General features: G+C 30.8%; 2 protein-coding genes across 3 annotated transcripts in view; both read left to right on the top strand.

The window, feature by feature from the left end:
• LOC127064990 (signal-induced proliferation-associated 1-like protein 2) overlaps positions 1 to 18503 on the top strand; it is an 86885-nt gene that overhangs the window by 387 nt on the left and 67995 nt on the right. Inside the window, exon 2 of one of the 2 annotated variants that reach the window (XM_050996776.1) lies at positions 90 to 506. The gene's annotated coding sequence lies outside the window, so the exon portion shown is untranslated. Of the gene's footprint in view, positions 1 to 89; positions 507 to 10286; positions 11437 to 18503 lie in introns of those variants that run through there. The other variant, XM_050996759.1, reaches the window with a different exon arrangement.
• Positions 3489 to 7756, top strand: LOC127065130 (probable ATP-dependent RNA helicase DDX28). The gene is made up of 7 exons (XM_050997066.1): positions 3489 to 3682; positions 3802 to 4017; positions 4095 to 4409; positions 4484 to 4741; positions 4818 to 4931; positions 5026 to 5417; positions 5489 to 7756. Exons 1-7 carry the CDS (start codon positions 3611 to 3613, stop codon positions 5733 to 5735), a joined length of 1614 nt encoding a protein of 537 aa, XP_050853023.1. The 5' UTR covers positions 3489 to 3610; the 3' UTR covers positions 5736 to 7756.

Below are 18503 nucleotides of genomic sequence, written 5' to 3' on the forward strand. Positions count from 1 at the left end.
TACAATATTTCTTCAATAATTATAACAATATAGCAGCTTCTTATTATAACAGTGATACTAATAATTTTGCTTTTATTTTTCCGTTTCAGAACTTCATTGCAATGTTACAACATAATCAAGTATTTCTATCGCTAAAATAAAAATATCGCGAAGTAGAAGCAGTGTTTATTCATTCGCGTTTCGCGATTTGAAAAACAATAAATGTTTTTATATCGATTGCGTGCAATGCAATCGTTAAAGTGAGTGTTTGTTCGCAAAGTTTTTTATTTTTTTAACAGTCGTACAGGCTGTATGTATAAAAGACAGTAGAGTTTCCTGAATTAACTTCAGTGATCGTTCGTTAAAAAATAATTACCACGTATTAGAGTCAACATATTATAGAAGAGGATCTCAACCTACAGCGATGGCGACCTATCTCATTTTCAACCATTTACGAATCATTCACCCTCAATTTCGATCTAAACCGCAATCGAGTGTTTTGGAGCCATCGTAGAACTTCTTAAGTAGTAAGTAAATTTTTAAGTTCCTCTAATCACTGAATCATGTAAACGAAAGATCCGAATCGACACAATTAATTATTAAAGTTATAATTAATTAGTAAAATATAGAGCGACCACGAATAAATTTCTACAGAAATTTACTCGTGAATAATTTTTTATTTTTCGATTTATTTATTGGATTATATAGTATATAGTGTTTTATACACGTTTATAATTATTTGAAATTTGAATATTTCAATACATTTTTAAATATTTTTCTCTCTCAGAAATAATAAAGAACGAGTTCTAATAAAGAATAAACAAAAAGACATTCGTGACAGATAATCTTTGGATTACAAACAAGATTGAAGTGATTTTTCTTTTAGATTTTTCATTAATAAAAATTTATTAAATATTTAATCAATTTCGTTGATGAAAGAAAAGTCTTAATAAAGTCATTGTTTTTAAATGAAAAAAGTTGAGTAAAGTTATTGATAAAAGAAAAAGGGACTTGTAAAGTCATAGCCTATAGGCCCTAAAATAAGTTAATCAATTTTTAATTGAGAATTTTCAGCAATTAATATACTAATTCTCATTTCTCTTATGTTGCGAAAAAATATCTCTCGAGAAGGTAGTAATCAGTTTCTATCCAAAGAGATAAGGTTTTTGCTTTCCAGGTAAGTTAGCGTTGCATTAGAGTTTCCTTTTTATTTCCTTTCATATTTTAAAATCTGGAATCAGATTTCACTATTACACATTTTGAATGATGATCATATTAAATTAGGGTACAAAGCAGAAGCTATATGCCGAAAAAGTTTTCTGTGGCTCAAGTGGACAATTACAAGCTATTCAGTTATTTTAGAAGATTTCTGTAACCAGTACCTTTCGAGAATGGCTCTTAGTCATATTTTAATTTTATCATATTGTCACTCAAAATGTACCTTATTGTGACGTGTGTAAAGGTACATTTGAAAAATCGAGACGACGTAACATTCCGTCTCCATCTCCATATTGTCCCGCGTACGCGAGTAGAATTATTTGATATTTATATTTTCGTTATCAAAATCGAGTCTCATACATTTTTCATTCTTCTTTGTTTTAAAATTAAATTAAATTCATAGTTTCACCTTTCATAAATTTCTATAAACTCTTATTTCTATAAAACTAAGCTTAAAGTTATAGTCACGAAATGTATAAGATATGACAATTGTGAGGATCACTAAAACTGCATAGATTAAGAATATACATAGCACACTTTTTAAAATCATGAAGCGAATAAGAAATGACAAATATAAAAAATACTGAAATTGTAGAATAAACATATTTAAATATGTATCTTGTTCTTCATTTTCAAAGGTAGAATGCTATTAATTAAACCTTATAATTTATACTTATTAATTGAATAATATTTTACTAATTAAACTTAAATAATTCCTTCAATAATAGGAATGCTATTAAAGTTTAAAAATTCTTCAGTTTTGATAGAAGTAATTCAATATAAGTTCCGGAATATATCGAGTAATGGAATATGTCAAGTATTTCCGATAGACTAGGTAGGATACTCGCGTGGGTGAGCACGTTTAGGATTAAGCTTATGCCGGGAATTAGGTAGTGAAAACATGACCGGACGTACTTAATAGGGACGATCTTCCTATATTCAGCAAATAAACAGTCATCTCTATATATAGAAACGCATATAATAATTTAACCAATTAATCTAGATTAATTATTCTAGTTTCTTTCGGATGGGATTTAATTCCTTGGGTGTGGGCCTTTTGGCGCGATTTCTCTTCTTCTTCTTTCCTTCTCTTTCTCTCTTTTTTCCTTCTTTCCACTTCTTTTTTCACGATGAGCAGGATAGAAAGAATAGCAACGCAAGCGGTAGAACTAATTCTACCGTAGACTAGTTTTAGTAATAATCAAAATTTCAAATAGAAGATCGATCGTGTTAAAAAGTGTTAAAATGAAGCTACCAATGTTGCGACAGTCCTGTTATCCGTAAGTAACCGCGATCAACTATCTTTAAAATAGCGTTATGAGCCTGAATTCTCGATAAATTCATATTACTTCGACAACACGGCTTTTAAAGTAAAATCACCATTATTTTAAAACTTTGATTAAAAATCCTATAGTAGACTTCGTTTTATTACTCAACATTTCGAATAGATCGATTGTATTCAAAAATGATGTATGAAGCTAACGATGTTACGATGGTTTAATTATTCGTAAGCGAGGACTTACCCTTCTCAAGTTAGCATTGAGATCTAAATTCTCAATAAGTGGTAAGTCACCCAGGTATTGCGTATTTTAGATTAGAGTCATCTAATCATCAGTTAACCCGCGGATCTCCAGACTCAACAACCTCCACGTGGTGAGATCTGAGTCAGTACTGCAATATATTGAATACTACCGGGCGAATGGCTACATATTCAGCATATTTTCAAAATCTTTTGAACCAAATTTTGACTAAACATTAAAATATTATTATTTTATATTGTTAATAATATCTGCACAAATAAATAGATTGGATATATTAGAATTCTGCGGATAAATATATAAAGTACATAAATTTGTGACTAAAATTAAGATTTTGTTGATTATTTAAGATAATGATTGATTAATATATACTTATATATTATATATTATTTTTTATAAAAATCAAAACGTTAGTTCATTTCCACACTATCTATAAAATAAAATTTTCACCATTTCTTTTTTCGTGATTTCATTAATTTTCGTATTAATTGTTTATTATTTTCTTTGCATCTATATCGCAAAATAAATGCATATCCTTGCTATCTATTACGGATTACTGTGACAGACACGCCATCATTAAAGAAGAATATAAATATGGGAAGTGTGATTTACAACCTACTAACACTTTCTATTTTAACGGATACTAATCCGATTGATTACGTATGAGTGAGGTATAATCTATACAATTTATAAACTGATACGACAATCGCATGGCGGCGACAGTGTTCCCCCACATACGTTTGCAGTTCATATTTTGTCCATAATGTCGCTGCAGTCGTACACGTTTTCACAGCGAAAGGTGATGAATTATCTTAATGTACACAACTTTGTAATCTTTCTGAACAGAATAGGATTGAGAAGCAAAACGGGTTAAAATGCTTTTTCGAGTTTGTAATTTATGTTATAAAGATTTAGGTGTGTCGATTGTAAATTTACGGAAATATGGAGTAAGTTAATTTCAACTTTAACATGATTTTCGAATAGGTTATGTTTCTTTTAAACCGGTATATTTCCTTTATATATTCTTTATCTGTTTTCAATATTTATATACTTTTATTGAATTTAGAAAAGAGTTGGTACCAAACGTTTTAAGAAAGGTAAAATCGAAAAAGAAACGTTGATCCATGACCAAATAAATACAAAGAAGCCAATAATTGTGTGCAAACGCCCAGTATTTAATTTCTACGAAGGTCAAAGTTATTCACAGTACGAAAAAATACCAATAGCCAGTCAAGGATGGCATCATTCAAAATCTAGAGGAGATTATTTTTTTGTATATCCAGTTTGTATCATTTGTTTAAATATTTTTATATAACATCATACTCTTAAAAGACATGATTAACAAAAGTTACTTTTTAGGAACACAAGTTAAAATCTGATCAAACGATTGTAGAGTCTACTTTTGAGAATTATGATTTACACTCTTCATTATATAAGAAATTGCAGGAATTAGGTTTTATAAAACAGTTGGAAATTCAAGAACGTGCTATACAAACAATTTTAGATGGTCAAAATACTGTATTAGCTGCTGAAACTGGATGTGGAAAAACATTAGCGTATCTTGTTCCTCTAATAGATCAAATTTTAAATTGGAAACCATTATTACAAAGACCTTTTAATTCTCCATTAGGATTAATTATAACACCAAGTCGAGAATTAGCTGTTCAAATAGGGGTTTGTTGTTTGTATATATCTGTCTGTATTATATAAGACTTTGTAGTTAATATTAATATATATTTATTTATTAGATAGAGGCAAAACACTTATCAAAAGATCTTGGTATTTCAACAAAAATTTTGACAGGTGGTAAAACAAAAAAATTGGTATTACGTTTACCATTGAATGATGTTGATCTTATCGTAGCCAGTTTTGGAGTTATCAGTAAATTATCCACTATCGGACTTTATAAATTGAATTGTGTCAAACATATTGTTCTGGATGAAGCAGATGCATTATTTCATGAGACATTTGAAGAAAAACTTAAAGTATTTATGAATAGGTTAAAGGTCTGTATAGATTATATATTTTCCATATGATTTTACAGGATAAACAGTAATAATTTTTTTCTTTACTATAATATAGATTGGTTATCAGCAAACAATAGATGAAAATGGGATACCTAAAAATACTCAATTGACATTAGCTTCAGCTACAATGCCCCAAAGAATTTCTGAAGTTTTAGGAGACATAGTAAATGTAGGTTTCATTAATAACATATGGGAATGAGAATGATTATACTAACAAAAAGTATAACTAGTTTATAATGTGACAAATACATTCATTATTTTAGGTCAATTCTCTAGTTCAAATAGTTTCAGAAAAATTGCATCATGTTCTAGTACCTCAGAAATTTATGAGATTGGGACCAAGTGAAAAACCGTACGAATTATTAAAATATATAAAACCAAAAATTAAATCTAAAGAACCGATAATCATATTCAGTAATAAGAATGCTACTTGCGATTGGATTAGTATGTTCTTACACGAATGTGGTATTAATAATGTGCATTTGAATGGTAATATGCCTTTAATAGTTAGACAAGGAAAATACAAAGAATTCCAAACTGGAAAAGTTAATATATTATCAACTACGAATATAGGATCTAGAGGGTTGGATACCTTCATGGTCCGACATATATTGAATTATGAATTTCCATTGGATACTTCTGATTATATTCATCGGTAAGAAGGCTTATTTAATTCATTTTTACGATTCCAGAACGTAAGGAAAATTTTTTTTTGTGGATTTTCAGATGTGGTAGGGTTGGAAGGGTAAACAGTCATAAAGATTGCAAAGTAATCAATTTTATTAGTGATTATCTAGAAATTCAGATAGCTCAAAAGATCGAAAGAGCCTTTCGCAGAGGAAGACCAATACCTATCTTCAATATAATGATGGATAATGTGAAAGAAGACGTTGAACCTCTAATCTCTTCCAATGATATCTTGCAAAATGATATAATTGAAAACATAGACGAGGAAAATAGTATTCCTTATTGATAAATTTATGAATTATATTAATAAAACACGCGACATATATTTTCCAAAAAATCTTTTCAAATCTATAAATATATTATTAAACCTAATCAATGTGAGATATGATCACTCGACTATAGGAGAATATATACGAGAGAATTTCCCTCGTTTAATATACATTCGTTTCCTAATTTAATTAGCTTGTATGAGGCCAGTGTGATTATTCTTTCGTGTAAGAATTCAATGACGAAACCCTCGCAATGCCTACCAACACGATCATCTGATTAGATAGGTATCGTTATTTCTAATTTGATGTAATCTTTTAAAAACGGATTTTATTCTTTTGCCCTGATAGTTAATTTCCTATCTTCGCATAAACACAAATGTTTAAAATTTAAATGGAATTTCTTATTATTTTCGTTGTTTTTTGCAAATTTAAAAATTTAGAATATATTTTTAAATCGTTTCTTTTCGTCTGTACGAATTCCTAAATTTTAAAGTTTTAATAGAAGGTAGCAGAAAGGTTTATGTTCATCCATATGTACTGTATCCTGTCGTGTCCACTGACACACCCACACTGGACACCCACGCGCGGCAAATAGTAATACTATAAGCCAGAATATACGTCTAGACCAGTTTATTACTCACTTTGCGTTTTAGTGAAATTAAACGTGGTCAACGCACGCTGCCGTTTTACTTTAGCCGGCTTCGTTCATGTGGGTGTGTCGTGGACAACTAAAATAGTGTCGCTAAACAATATCATCGCGTGTTTCTTATCTCTTTTGAATTAACAGCTGGTAGGTACCTTTCCGAATTAAATTCAAAAATTTCGTTTAACCCTTTTGATACTATGAGTGCGTATACAATACACGTTCATAAAATTAGACGGTACAATGTCATACAATCGTATGTAAGTATTAAAGTTACATCTGATGTACAATTATCTTTTTAATTTTGCAATAGCTATTCATAAAATGTTTATGAAAATATTTTTCTATATTTAAAGCTCTTTAAAACGAATGAAAAGTTCTATGAAATAAAAACAGAAGAATTTGATTTATAATAGATGTATTATATATAAAAAGGTAATAGTGAAGATAGGGGGTAATTTAATGTGAGGCTGAAATAGCATGAAGCGTGTATGAATTGTATGAAAATATACCATTAGATAACTTGTTTATTTCATTAAAGAGTAGAACATTTAAACAAGGAATCTTCGCTTTATTAGTATTAAAAGATAATAATCAGAATGTTAAAATAAGCATAATAAATAGGACAAATCATGATTTAAGTTGAATAGTGCATAAATTTAATACTTAAAATTCAGATTACGAAGTAAAAAGGTTACGAAAAGTTGATATATGTAGGAAACCAAAGAATACTGATTAATGCCGATTAATAAAAATTACATAATGAGAGACTATTTTGTAAACAGTACATTACATTTATCTAGAAATTTACCATTTATCTATTACATAGGATTTATCTAAAAATTTACCATTTATTTATTTCATACCATTCATCTAATCTAGAAGAAGATTCGGAATAATAAAACATTTGTATTATACAATTATCAATCTGTGTATATTCTAGACTTGATTATGTATACAAGAGCTTCTAAAAATATAGTAAAGCATCATTCAGAATCGTGAATAGAAAGAAATATTGTTATGATGATATTACAGTCATACATTGGAAAAAAATCATGTATTATACATCGATAACTGATTCACAAGTCTTGCCTTATTCATTAAGTTGCATAATAAAAGAACTTACGCATGTGGAACGGTGAGGAAACATAGAAAGGGATTACCGGAAATGTCGAAGAAATTAAAGAGAGAGGAAATAAGTTTCAAAAGCACAGACATTTCATTAGCATTAAAATGGAATGATAAGAAAGAAATATGGATGTTATCTGCATTATGTAGTACTAAAAAAAAAAAACAACTAAAAACTGAAGAGGCCATTTATAAATCTAAATGCATTAAAAATTGTAGTCATGTGTGCAATAAATAAAAGGGGTATGGCATTAACGGTTTAAAATATTTCAAAATGTTATGACTATACTTTTTTATATTTTATGAATATATTTCTATATACAACGTACATGGTTCTTACATCGAAATTAGTAAAGAATTATAAATCATTACGAAATTTTAACTTGACTTAAATAACGAAATATTAGAAAATTATAGAAAATGAGAATAGAACACAATCCTTAACGATTGACAAAACAAAAACATTTTCTATAAAAATATTGAAATGAAAAAAATACTATATCATGCAAAAATAAAATTCTATGTACGAAACATATATGAACGAAATTCGCTTTGTCAATATGAAATATATTATGTAAGATTATGCGTTCTTTCTTATTTTAAATTATTTCATATCATTCGGAATTATTAATAATTTTGTTAACATATTTTTAAAAATTAAGTTGACAAACATATATGTAATATATATATCACCTATTTAATACAAAAATACTTTCTTAGTTTTAGCAGTTATTTATATAAAGTATCGAACTTAAAATATTTAATTTTAAAATAACAAGTTCTCTTGGTTTGTTAAAATTATATAGTGCTGAAATATATCGTAAATAGTAGAATATTTTGCAGATGCGAGATTATTATTATTACTAATATGTCAAATGTCCAATATTAGTAATAATGAAAAAGAATTATCAATTTTTTTTCATTGAATTTCACATTGAAATGTATTTGAACTTTTTAATAGACATTTCCTTTACTTTTTCATGAATACATATTATGATTTTTAATTCATATCGTCCTCTTCGTTCTTGCTTAGAATTTCTTGACTTATATTTTCGACGAAGATATCGAAACCTTTTTAAATATTCATTACAATAAAAGTTGTAATTTTTCCCAATATTCTTTTTAATAAAAACTTTTTAACAAAGATGTTTCATCAAATCTCCAACATACTTTTTAGAATACCGTACTATCTTTTAAGCCATACAGCGTATTTTCTTTCTTAATTTCGGAATATTTTGTAATTTTATTTTGTAATATACTAATAAAAATTTAGAAAAGCGTATGTATTCGAACGAATACAATAAACACTTGTAAGGTCTTGAATAATGAAAAAAAGAAAAATATTAGCAAGGTAATTTTATTGATACGTACATAAATGAGTACAATGGGATCATATAATCAATATTTTGTTTCTAAATTGTATGGCAACTTTTTAACGCGGACGTTACGTTCGTTTCTTTAAAAATTGTAAAATATCGTAATCGTTATACGCATGTATGATTATGAGATGTTTTTTGTCGAGGTGAGTTGAGTCACGAAAAGCGTACTCGTGAACGTGCCAAGAACGGTACTTATTATATAAAGAGATACGATGAGTCGCCGTTACCGACGACAATGATAATGGACTAATTAGTGTGGTTAGTTGCGTGACATGTAGGACAGGAGGTTTGAAATCGAGATACGCAAGTAATGCGGGACCTCGTGCTGCAGGAGAGCAAAGCAGATCGTATCTCTTACCCGTCTCGGACTCGTGCCACACGCATAGTTTTCTAGAGAACGAACTCTGCGAACCCGCATCTCTCTATATCAAGAAAGACACGCGTCAAAAACTTATTCTTAAAGTTCCGAGATGAAAGGATATCAGGAAGACGTAAAGAAATATGTAAGGACAGTGTAAAGTTCCGTTATTCATTGGTTAACATCTTTAAATACACTTGGTTGCAGAATGCGCATGTTAATCAAATTATGTAAAAAGAAAAATGCATGATAATAATGCCCTTTTTAATGGTTACTTAAGTTAATATAATATTTTATTTAATAAAAATTTCTATAGAAATAAATCGTGTATTAAATGTTTAAACATCATTACGTTTTATTTAATTAATGTTATTGTAATATACATATAAGAATAATTATAAAACATTTTGTTAATCTTCTTAAGATATATAAGATAATATATTAAATAGAACTTTCGAATTAAAAGATTTATTAGGGAATATGATGATATTTTATATAGATATTTTTATATTTCTGAGATACCAAGAAATATAAAACAATAGATAAATGCGGAGTAATAAAGACGTAGATATTAATCAAATCAAAACTTAAAGAATGAATCATATGATGAAAATAATTAAAAATTATTATTAATAGATTTCGCGTTATTTATAGAGTAATCTATTTAGCAATCATAATAAGTGAAAGTAGTTACGTTACACGATTCGCTTTACATATATTTAAACTGGAATAATGTATAATGAATAAAATCAATAAATAATGAATTCAAATAATATATATATATATTTCTTTTTTCGCGTATAAAAATTTATTTATAGCTTAATACAAATTTTTAATCCTTCCACGAAATTTAATATTAAACTAACGCATTCGTTCAATCTAAATTTATAAAACAAATTATTTAAAAAAAAATCAAACGTAGATATCACGTCGATATCGATCCTTTGATCGCGTCGATCGAAGTAGACTCGCGCGTCGGCACGCGTTCTCAGCCTTAGTGGTGGGGATAGCGACTAGTCGATCGGAGTGGGGAGAGGCTCCGCGAAAGAGTGAGCAGTGGGGCGCCTCAGTCGTTCTCCGGAGCGCAACCTGTTAGCATTGTTTCTGTTTACTCTCGTTTCTCCTTGAAACAGAAATCGTTCTCGTGTGAAATACATTTTCATATTAATTAGATTTATTAACCAATACCGTGTATAACGCAACATCGTATCATAACAGTGTTTCATTTAACTTTTATTTCATCGTCTTTTTCTTGAAAGAAACGAGCCGGATCAGATCGGAAATCGGGATAACCGTTACCGAAAGTCCTCGATCTGCTACGAGTGAGTCGAGTGGTCACGTCCGGGTTGACGAACCCTCTACCTCGTCGTCGTCCCACGGATACACACATTGTGTTTCTATACGAACAACGAATGTACTCGTGAAATTCTTTATTTTTTTCTCTACTCCCCCCCCCTCTCTCTCTCTCTCTTTCCGCAACGTGTCACTGTTCTTTACGCGAAGAGAGTTCGTTAAGACGAAAAAGAAAAAGTAGAAGTGGAAAGAAGAGGAGGTAAACAAAGCTACATCTCGTTGTTCTCTTTCCTTCTCTCTCTCTCTCTCTCTCTCTCTCTCTCTTTCTTTACCTGTGTTCGTCTTTCTTTCTCTCTCTCTCTCTCTCTATCTATCTATCTACTGTGTGTGTTGTGTATGTGTGCTCACGCGCGCACTCTCGTATCGAAAGAAGGCAGTACACCACTTTAAAGAAACGAAGAAGAAAAAGACAAGAAAGGGTAGGGAGAAAAGAAGCGAAGGGATCGAGTTACGAGGAATCGATGCGTCGTCGATATCGTGGCGTCGAACGCTCCGAGCCAAAGTCACGTTTTCCAAGTTCGTCCCTTTTTATTCGTCCTTCGGTAAACAAAGAAGAGAACATTAAGGATCAAGATAATTCTTAAGATACTTGAGATACATCGATGATAGGTGAACCTTCGTGAGTTATCATTTTTGTTATAACGTTTGCTGTTCCTATTACTCGTTGTTATCTCGAACCGTGTGACAAAGAAGAAGAAAACGGTGTGGAAGAAAAACAGAAAACTAAAAAGGAAGGTGATCGTCCTCGTGTTTTTGTGCAAGGAAAACGGGAAGTCGCTATATTGGAGAGGAAGAGGGAAAGCGGCGTGCCGCTCTTCTGTGTGCCGCGGCAGAGGCGATCGTCACAGCCGGAAAACGTAAGTCATCTTATTTTTCACTTTTATTAAACTGTGACATAAATTTCATCATTCTCTCATTTCCTTCATATCAAAACATTCTTTTGATATTAGAAAAATAGACCTTCTCTCTATACATTTTACCTGCCACGTTTAATCGAACGTAATGTTTACGATCTTTCTTAATATAATTATTATATAGAATCACGATGTATGTTTATCTTTTAAGTCATTTATTATTACATTTTTCGAATATCTCATGTAAGTAATTTTTCTAAAGTAGTGAATGCTCGAACGAGCGCAGATATATATATATGTGTGTGTGTATGTATGTGTATGTATATATATATAAAGACATATAGATACACACGCATATTTAAAAGAGCAAAGACGATGGTAGAAATACGGACAGGATACGAGTCTTATCTAAATTCGCCGGAAATAGAGGAAGGTTCGAGCGTTGCAAACTCGGCTGTCAGAAGTTTATCTTTCTTCAATAATTTTCCAAACGTTCGAGAGAGTGTATGCCTTTGGTACGAATATTTAAGTCATACGTATGTCGAAATCCTTTAACATTCATTAATTTTCATAAATTTTTTTTCCTTTCTACATAATATTGTTTTTTCAACCTAATATTAACGAAGCTGTCGGGAAAATATCGTAACTTCGTCGAAGCGAATAACAACGTACGCGATAACGTTTCATGGATACTTCTTATGAATGACTCTGCGTCGTGTTTTAACGATGGTGAACGTCCTTACGAAATGAAACGATGTATGGAATGCTAATCGGTAGTACTGATAAATATTCACGGTAAACGACGAAGTAAATATTAAACAAAATATTGCTCGAACATGTTTGTGTCACAAAATGTTTATGTAACGTTCTTAGAAAAATGTGTTATTGTTAGAATAAATAAAGAAAAAGACAAAAAACATAGGATCATTTTGTATGATCAAAATGAAGTATAAAAGTATATATGCATAGAAAAGTATACATACATTTTTTTGAAAGGAAAATTATAAGAGAATTTCGGTGAAGAAGATATGGGTGTGTAAGATTTTAATTGGACGGTATCAGGATGTGCAAGAATCTTTGTCAGGTTTCTCGTTGTTGACCGACACGTGGGACGTGTAGAGTAGTGGTCGAAGACCCTTCGTGCGTTGCATAATCACGCACGGACGATCGGACATGACGATTGCTGCACAGCGAACCTCGTTAAGGTCTCGTTAAAATCTCAGCTATATGTATACGTGAACTTTTTTTTTGAACCTCTCGAAAAGAACTCTCGAGAATAAAAGGATTCTTAGTTTGACCTTTCGCATCGTACGCGCCATAGAGTATACTTTTTACAGTTTACGTGATCATATTTCCACGCGAATTCGTCCAATTTGTCGAATTTTCAGCGAAAATTGGCATAGAATATTTTTACCGTTCTCTGATATGAATTTTGTTGATTTTACGAGGCGAATAAGTTAATAATTCGAGTTGACAGTTTCAATTTATTTTTTACGATATTCGACGACTAATAGGATTACTCTTAAGTTCTGAACGAAATAATTTAATAAAAATTATAGTGATTTTGTTGGATGTTAAATTAATAATTCGAGGAGAGACTTTAATTGTACCCATATAACGGCTATCTTCTCTTATTTTATTTTTACGTTTTTTTTCTTTTTTGATTTTTTTTTAACACCGTTCAGAGTCAGACACTTCGCAAAGTGACCATCCTCGTTGATCGGTGTAACTTTAACAAGCGCGAGAATAAAGTGTGGGGTCGTTATTGCCGGTAATTTCTACATACGGTGTCATGTGCCATCGATAGGGACAATGACCGGATTATTTAAAACGTCGCGTCGCTTTCACACTTCTAACGACGATCGACGAACTATATTTTTTAAATTAATCAAAAATCGTGTTAAATAAATATAAACTCATCTCAAGGTCACACTCTAGAGTTACTCGTTAATTGTATCACGATATCGTTCTCGCGTGGGTTTCGTTCTTATTTCAAATTCAACGTGGGTTGACGATAAAACAAAATCTGAATGTTCTTAAAACAGCGAACGAATTTAATAAGAATTTTATGAAATTTTCATATGACTGAAACTTCGTAAGAGTAATCTGTCGAACGAACAAAACTGGCAGGCTATTTCATGAGAGTAAACGCACGCGTAACCGATGAGGATCGTGTGGGCGAGCGTATACGTGTATATGTACGTGTGTATGTGTATGAGAGAGAAAGAGAGAGCCTGTGAGAGAATAATCAAGTCGCGGCTCTCGTGGGCGACTTAAAAAATTAAACAGAAACAATCGCGACTTCCGCGAACTCATCTTTCTGTCTTTTTTTTCTCTCTGCTTGTTTAACTTCGTACTGGTTCATTTACGACTCTTCTTTTATATATATATATGATTCGAGGATATATATGTATGTATGTATGTATGTATGTATGTATGTATGTATGTATGTATGTATGTATGTATGTATGTATGTATGTATGTATGTGTGTGTATATATATATATATATATATATATATATATATATATATATAAACGTACATAAAACTGTGTTATACAAGTAGATTTATAACCGTAAATTTTATACCGTGTTCTATAATTTATTTTATCTATAAATTAGAATAGGTTATCTAGTATTCTAAATAGATATTTTGCTTCTCTCTCTCTCTCTCTCTCTCTTTGTGTTAAATAGGTTAATAAAAATAAATCAAATTTATGTACTTATCGATATTTCTGAATTATGAACTTTTTAACTCGCCTGAATCGTTGGCGTCTTTTTACTTTCTCTTTCTCTCTTTCTCATTCCTTTTGTTTTTGTTAAATAGAATAACAACCATGAATCAATTTAATATATTATCGATATTTGTGATTTATGAATTTTCAAACACATGAATCTTTAACTCACGTGAATCGACAAATATTTTTTATTCTCTCTCTCTCTTTCTCTTTCTTTTTTCTCTCATTCTCTTTCTTTCTCTGCTTCTTAAAAAGGATAACAAGTATGAATCAATTTTATATATCTATCGATATTTGTGATTCCTGAATTTTGAAACACACATCGATCGTTGAAATCACATTTAACAAAATTCATTTTTAAACATTGATCGCTATTCGTTTAATCGTAGATTCATCGTACGGCATTCATCGATTACCATACATCTACCATTCAAACTATCCATAAGCAAATCTTTATTTGTCTTCCTATTAGTCAACCGTTTATTCACCTTATTATCGATTCAAATTACGTCGTTCAAGACTCGTGATAAAAATCACAAGTTTCTTCTTATCAATCGCATCGTTTGTCATATCTTTCTTTTCATAATAATATTATCTTATCGGACGGTAAAACGATTATCCTCGTGTTACTTTTTTTTTTATGACTCGATTTTCTTTTTTCATATTCACTTTCAATTTGAAATATAGGCGAAACAGGAAAAAAAAAAGAAGAAGAAGGAACAAGAAAATATAAAATACAAAATAAAAAATACAATTCATAATATTTCAGTGACGATCTTGACCTAGAAGTCACCGCATAGACGTCCTTGATCCTTCGATCGGTATTTATTATTCCGAGACGTTGCGAAATAATTGACTTACACACACGTTTACATAAACACACATACATATATGTTGACTATTCGCGATCACACCGGAAGGACGAAGCAACCGTTCGCGACAGGAAGTTTCTGTTCCTGTGTCCTATGTGTTTTTATATATGTGTGAGCAGGCACGCGTGTCCTACTATGTCTCTCGGTAAAATTCTACAAAAGAGACGACCACTCCCACTCGGAAGATGCACCGAGGAATTTGTAGCGGTCCGAAACGGAGCGGATCCGTCCAACGGTCGTAACACGAACAGAGAAAAATAGAGAACTTATATATACTCGTATACAACTCGTATGTGTAAGAGTAGAAGTTATTATATTCTGGTCACGTATAGCCAATGGTAGTTCGTTATTACGCCTACTTCCGTTCACTCGATCGTCCCATCGAAATGACTTCTGCCTTAATTTGCTTCTCGAATGCATCCTGTACAACTATTATGAATATTGTTTCCCTCTAACTGATTTCTTTCTCTTTTCATATCCTTCTTGAGAATATATATATACATATCTATAAAGAAGAATGATGTAATCTCACCTTTAATAAAATACTAAAATATATATAGGATATCTTATTTCAACTCGTTTTAAATATAATAATCATAATCTGAGATATACATATCTTTTTCGATTATAAAAAGAAATGGCCGAGAAAGAATGTTCTTTTTAATACTTGTGTATGTTAAAGTGTATGTAAATAATTTCTTTTTTTAGTTAGTTCAAAAGTTAGATAAGATATCTTATATAAGATTTTAACACACTTGATTGTGTGTGTGTGTGTATTTTACACACATATATATAATTTGCAAACGTGTACTATTTTAAGTGTAAAATCCATGAAGAATTTATCTTGAAGAAAAATATTTTTTTCAGCGGAAAAAATATGATAACATTTTCGGTGCTATACAAACTTCTTTTTTTTTTCTTTCTTGTTTTTTCCATCGTAGAAAATATTTCAAATAGGAAAAAGTTTAAAGGAAGCTCTCTCTCTCTCTCTCTCTTTCTCTCTTTTTGTCGAGTGTTCGAAACGGGCTTCTATTCTAAAATACCGATGCGCTCTCGTGCGCCTTCCTTGGAATCCGAGGACAGCTGCAAGCGCATACCTGAACGATCCGGTGGCAGGACTGTGTTGTGTATGTAAGACGGTATATTAAGTCGATTCGTTCTTAAGACGTAGCTGTGACCTCATTTTTTCATAGAATTTCGAGTAGCTATTCTCGATTTACTTATTTTTTTCATATTTATTATTTTTCCATTTACTAACATGAGCTTTCTAACAAAACGCGAATCAATGCATCTTATATAAAGTATAAAAGAAAAATTTTGTCCGTATTAATATTGACTTTGTTATTTAAAAAATAATTTTAGGAAAGAAAAAGAGTTTCATTTAAAAATAATTTTACACTATGAGTGGATAGAACTTTTCGATGGATTTAATATTTTTTAGATTAATTTCATACCCCACCTACAATATCCATGTTAGAATTTCGCATATATCGTGCAGAGGAAAGCTTATATTAAAAATATTCAATAGAACGAGTAGCGTGTTACGTGTAGATTAGGCATAGATCATTGAACAGAAAAATAAACCTTCATGTACTATTGGAAAGTAACCTAATTATAACACTACCATTGTGGAGAAAGTAAATATATATATATATATATATATATATATATATATATATACACATAAATAGGTAGTATCAAGCTCAAGTATAATAATACATAAAAAATTTCCATATAATTTATTTTCAAAAAATAATATCATTCAAAGTGGAAAATAAAATGATAAAAAATAAAGTAGAAAGAGAAAAAGAGTAAAATGGCGGAAAGTAAAATAGCAAGAAAAAGAGAGTAAATTTTACGTGAAAGAAAGCATCGAACAGTGTTCATATAGAAAGTTACCCTTAGTCTGTAAGAGAGTAAAAAGGCTTATACATGTACGTGTATAAAGAGAGAGATGAAAAGAAAGAAAAAGAATAAAGGAACGTTTCATTGTCAATGGCACGTTTGCATGCGTTGCACCAGGCTAAAGATGCACTCACGTCGCTCGTTACACTACGCCCGGTGTGTAACTCCCAAGAGTAAGTGCATTGACTTCTTCTGCTCGATGATAAACGTTCGTCTTCGTGCTTAAAAAGTCGGATTTCTTGGTCTACTACGATGTGTTCGCTTTGTAGCCGGAAAATGAAATGAGAAGGTCAAAAGACTTGGTGAGTTTCGTTTCGTTATTAAGGAAAAAAGAAAAAAATAAATAAAAATTAAAAAAAAAAGAAGAAAAAGTAAAAGAAGGTGAATCGACGACGATGAATCGAACAGGAACCATCTTCCATTTTTATCCTCCCTTTATTTCACTTCTCTTCTTCTCTTATTCTTCTTTCGTCTCGAGATGGATTTGTCTGGAAGCCCTGCTCATCCTCGAATCCTCTCGACCCTCTTTTTCTTCAACCCTTCGACGAGCTTTTCGTTTAACATCGGATGGAATATTAAAAAAGGAAAAAGAAAAAAGAGAAGAAAAAATCCACTTATCACTTGAATATATGTATGTAAAGAGGTAAGGCATGGTGGGATTAAGAGGGAATCTCGAATCGACGATGGCTCCTAATATCTCGAGGTCACGTCTCTCTTCACTTGGGAACATTTCCAAAGGTTCCCGAAAGAAAGAAAGAGAGAGAGAGATGGTTTTTGTTTCTTGAGAACCTCTTTGATATTTTAAATATCATTTTTGTATAGAATATTTTCAAGTATTTTTAACAGTTTAATTAATAATTCTACTAATATACTTCAACACGTACTTGATAATACTTAATACATATTTAATATAACAATAAATACTTTATAATACTTAATAATATTTCGATTTTATAATTCAATTCTTTTCCTTCCTTTTTTTATATCTAAAAGAAAATATTATTATATGTAATATATATTACGGTTTTACGTATTATATATAAAACTCTTATAGTATAACTCATAATTAGCAAGTAATTAGTAATTAATTTTGATAGATGTATGTGTATGTGAATTAGAATTTAGATGACGTTATAAAGAGTTAACAGAAAACAAACGATTCGAAGGTATTGATGCAATTTGTCTCTTGTCGATGACAATTGTTGTATCATTTATGCTAGAAATGCTTCGATGAATCACAAAGACGATACGATTTCGCGATTGCTTATTTGCTAACACGATGTGGTTCGCTTCGCTTCTCGTACGATCCACCACGTTAGTCGTTACTTTTACGAAAGGAGAGTCGAATGCACACAGCGCGGTACCCGGTAACGTCATGCGGTTTCACAGCCTTCGCCGTTACTAATATCCCTCGAGATATTATGATACAGTAGTCGAGAATTTATTGTAATGGTCAACGTTAGTGCGACTCGCACCGCGTGAGAGATATATTATTAGCGAATCACCATAAAAATCGAACGTATATGATTCTTCAATGGCGTTCATTTAGCTTTATA

This window comes from Vespula vulgaris, chromosome 1 (assembly GCF_905475345.1).
Source record: "Vespula vulgaris chromosome 1, iyVesVulg1.1, whole genome shotgun sequence".
In the NCBI taxonomy this organism is placed as follows: domain Eukaryota; kingdom Metazoa; phylum Arthropoda; class Insecta; order Hymenoptera; family Vespidae; genus Vespula; species Vespula vulgaris.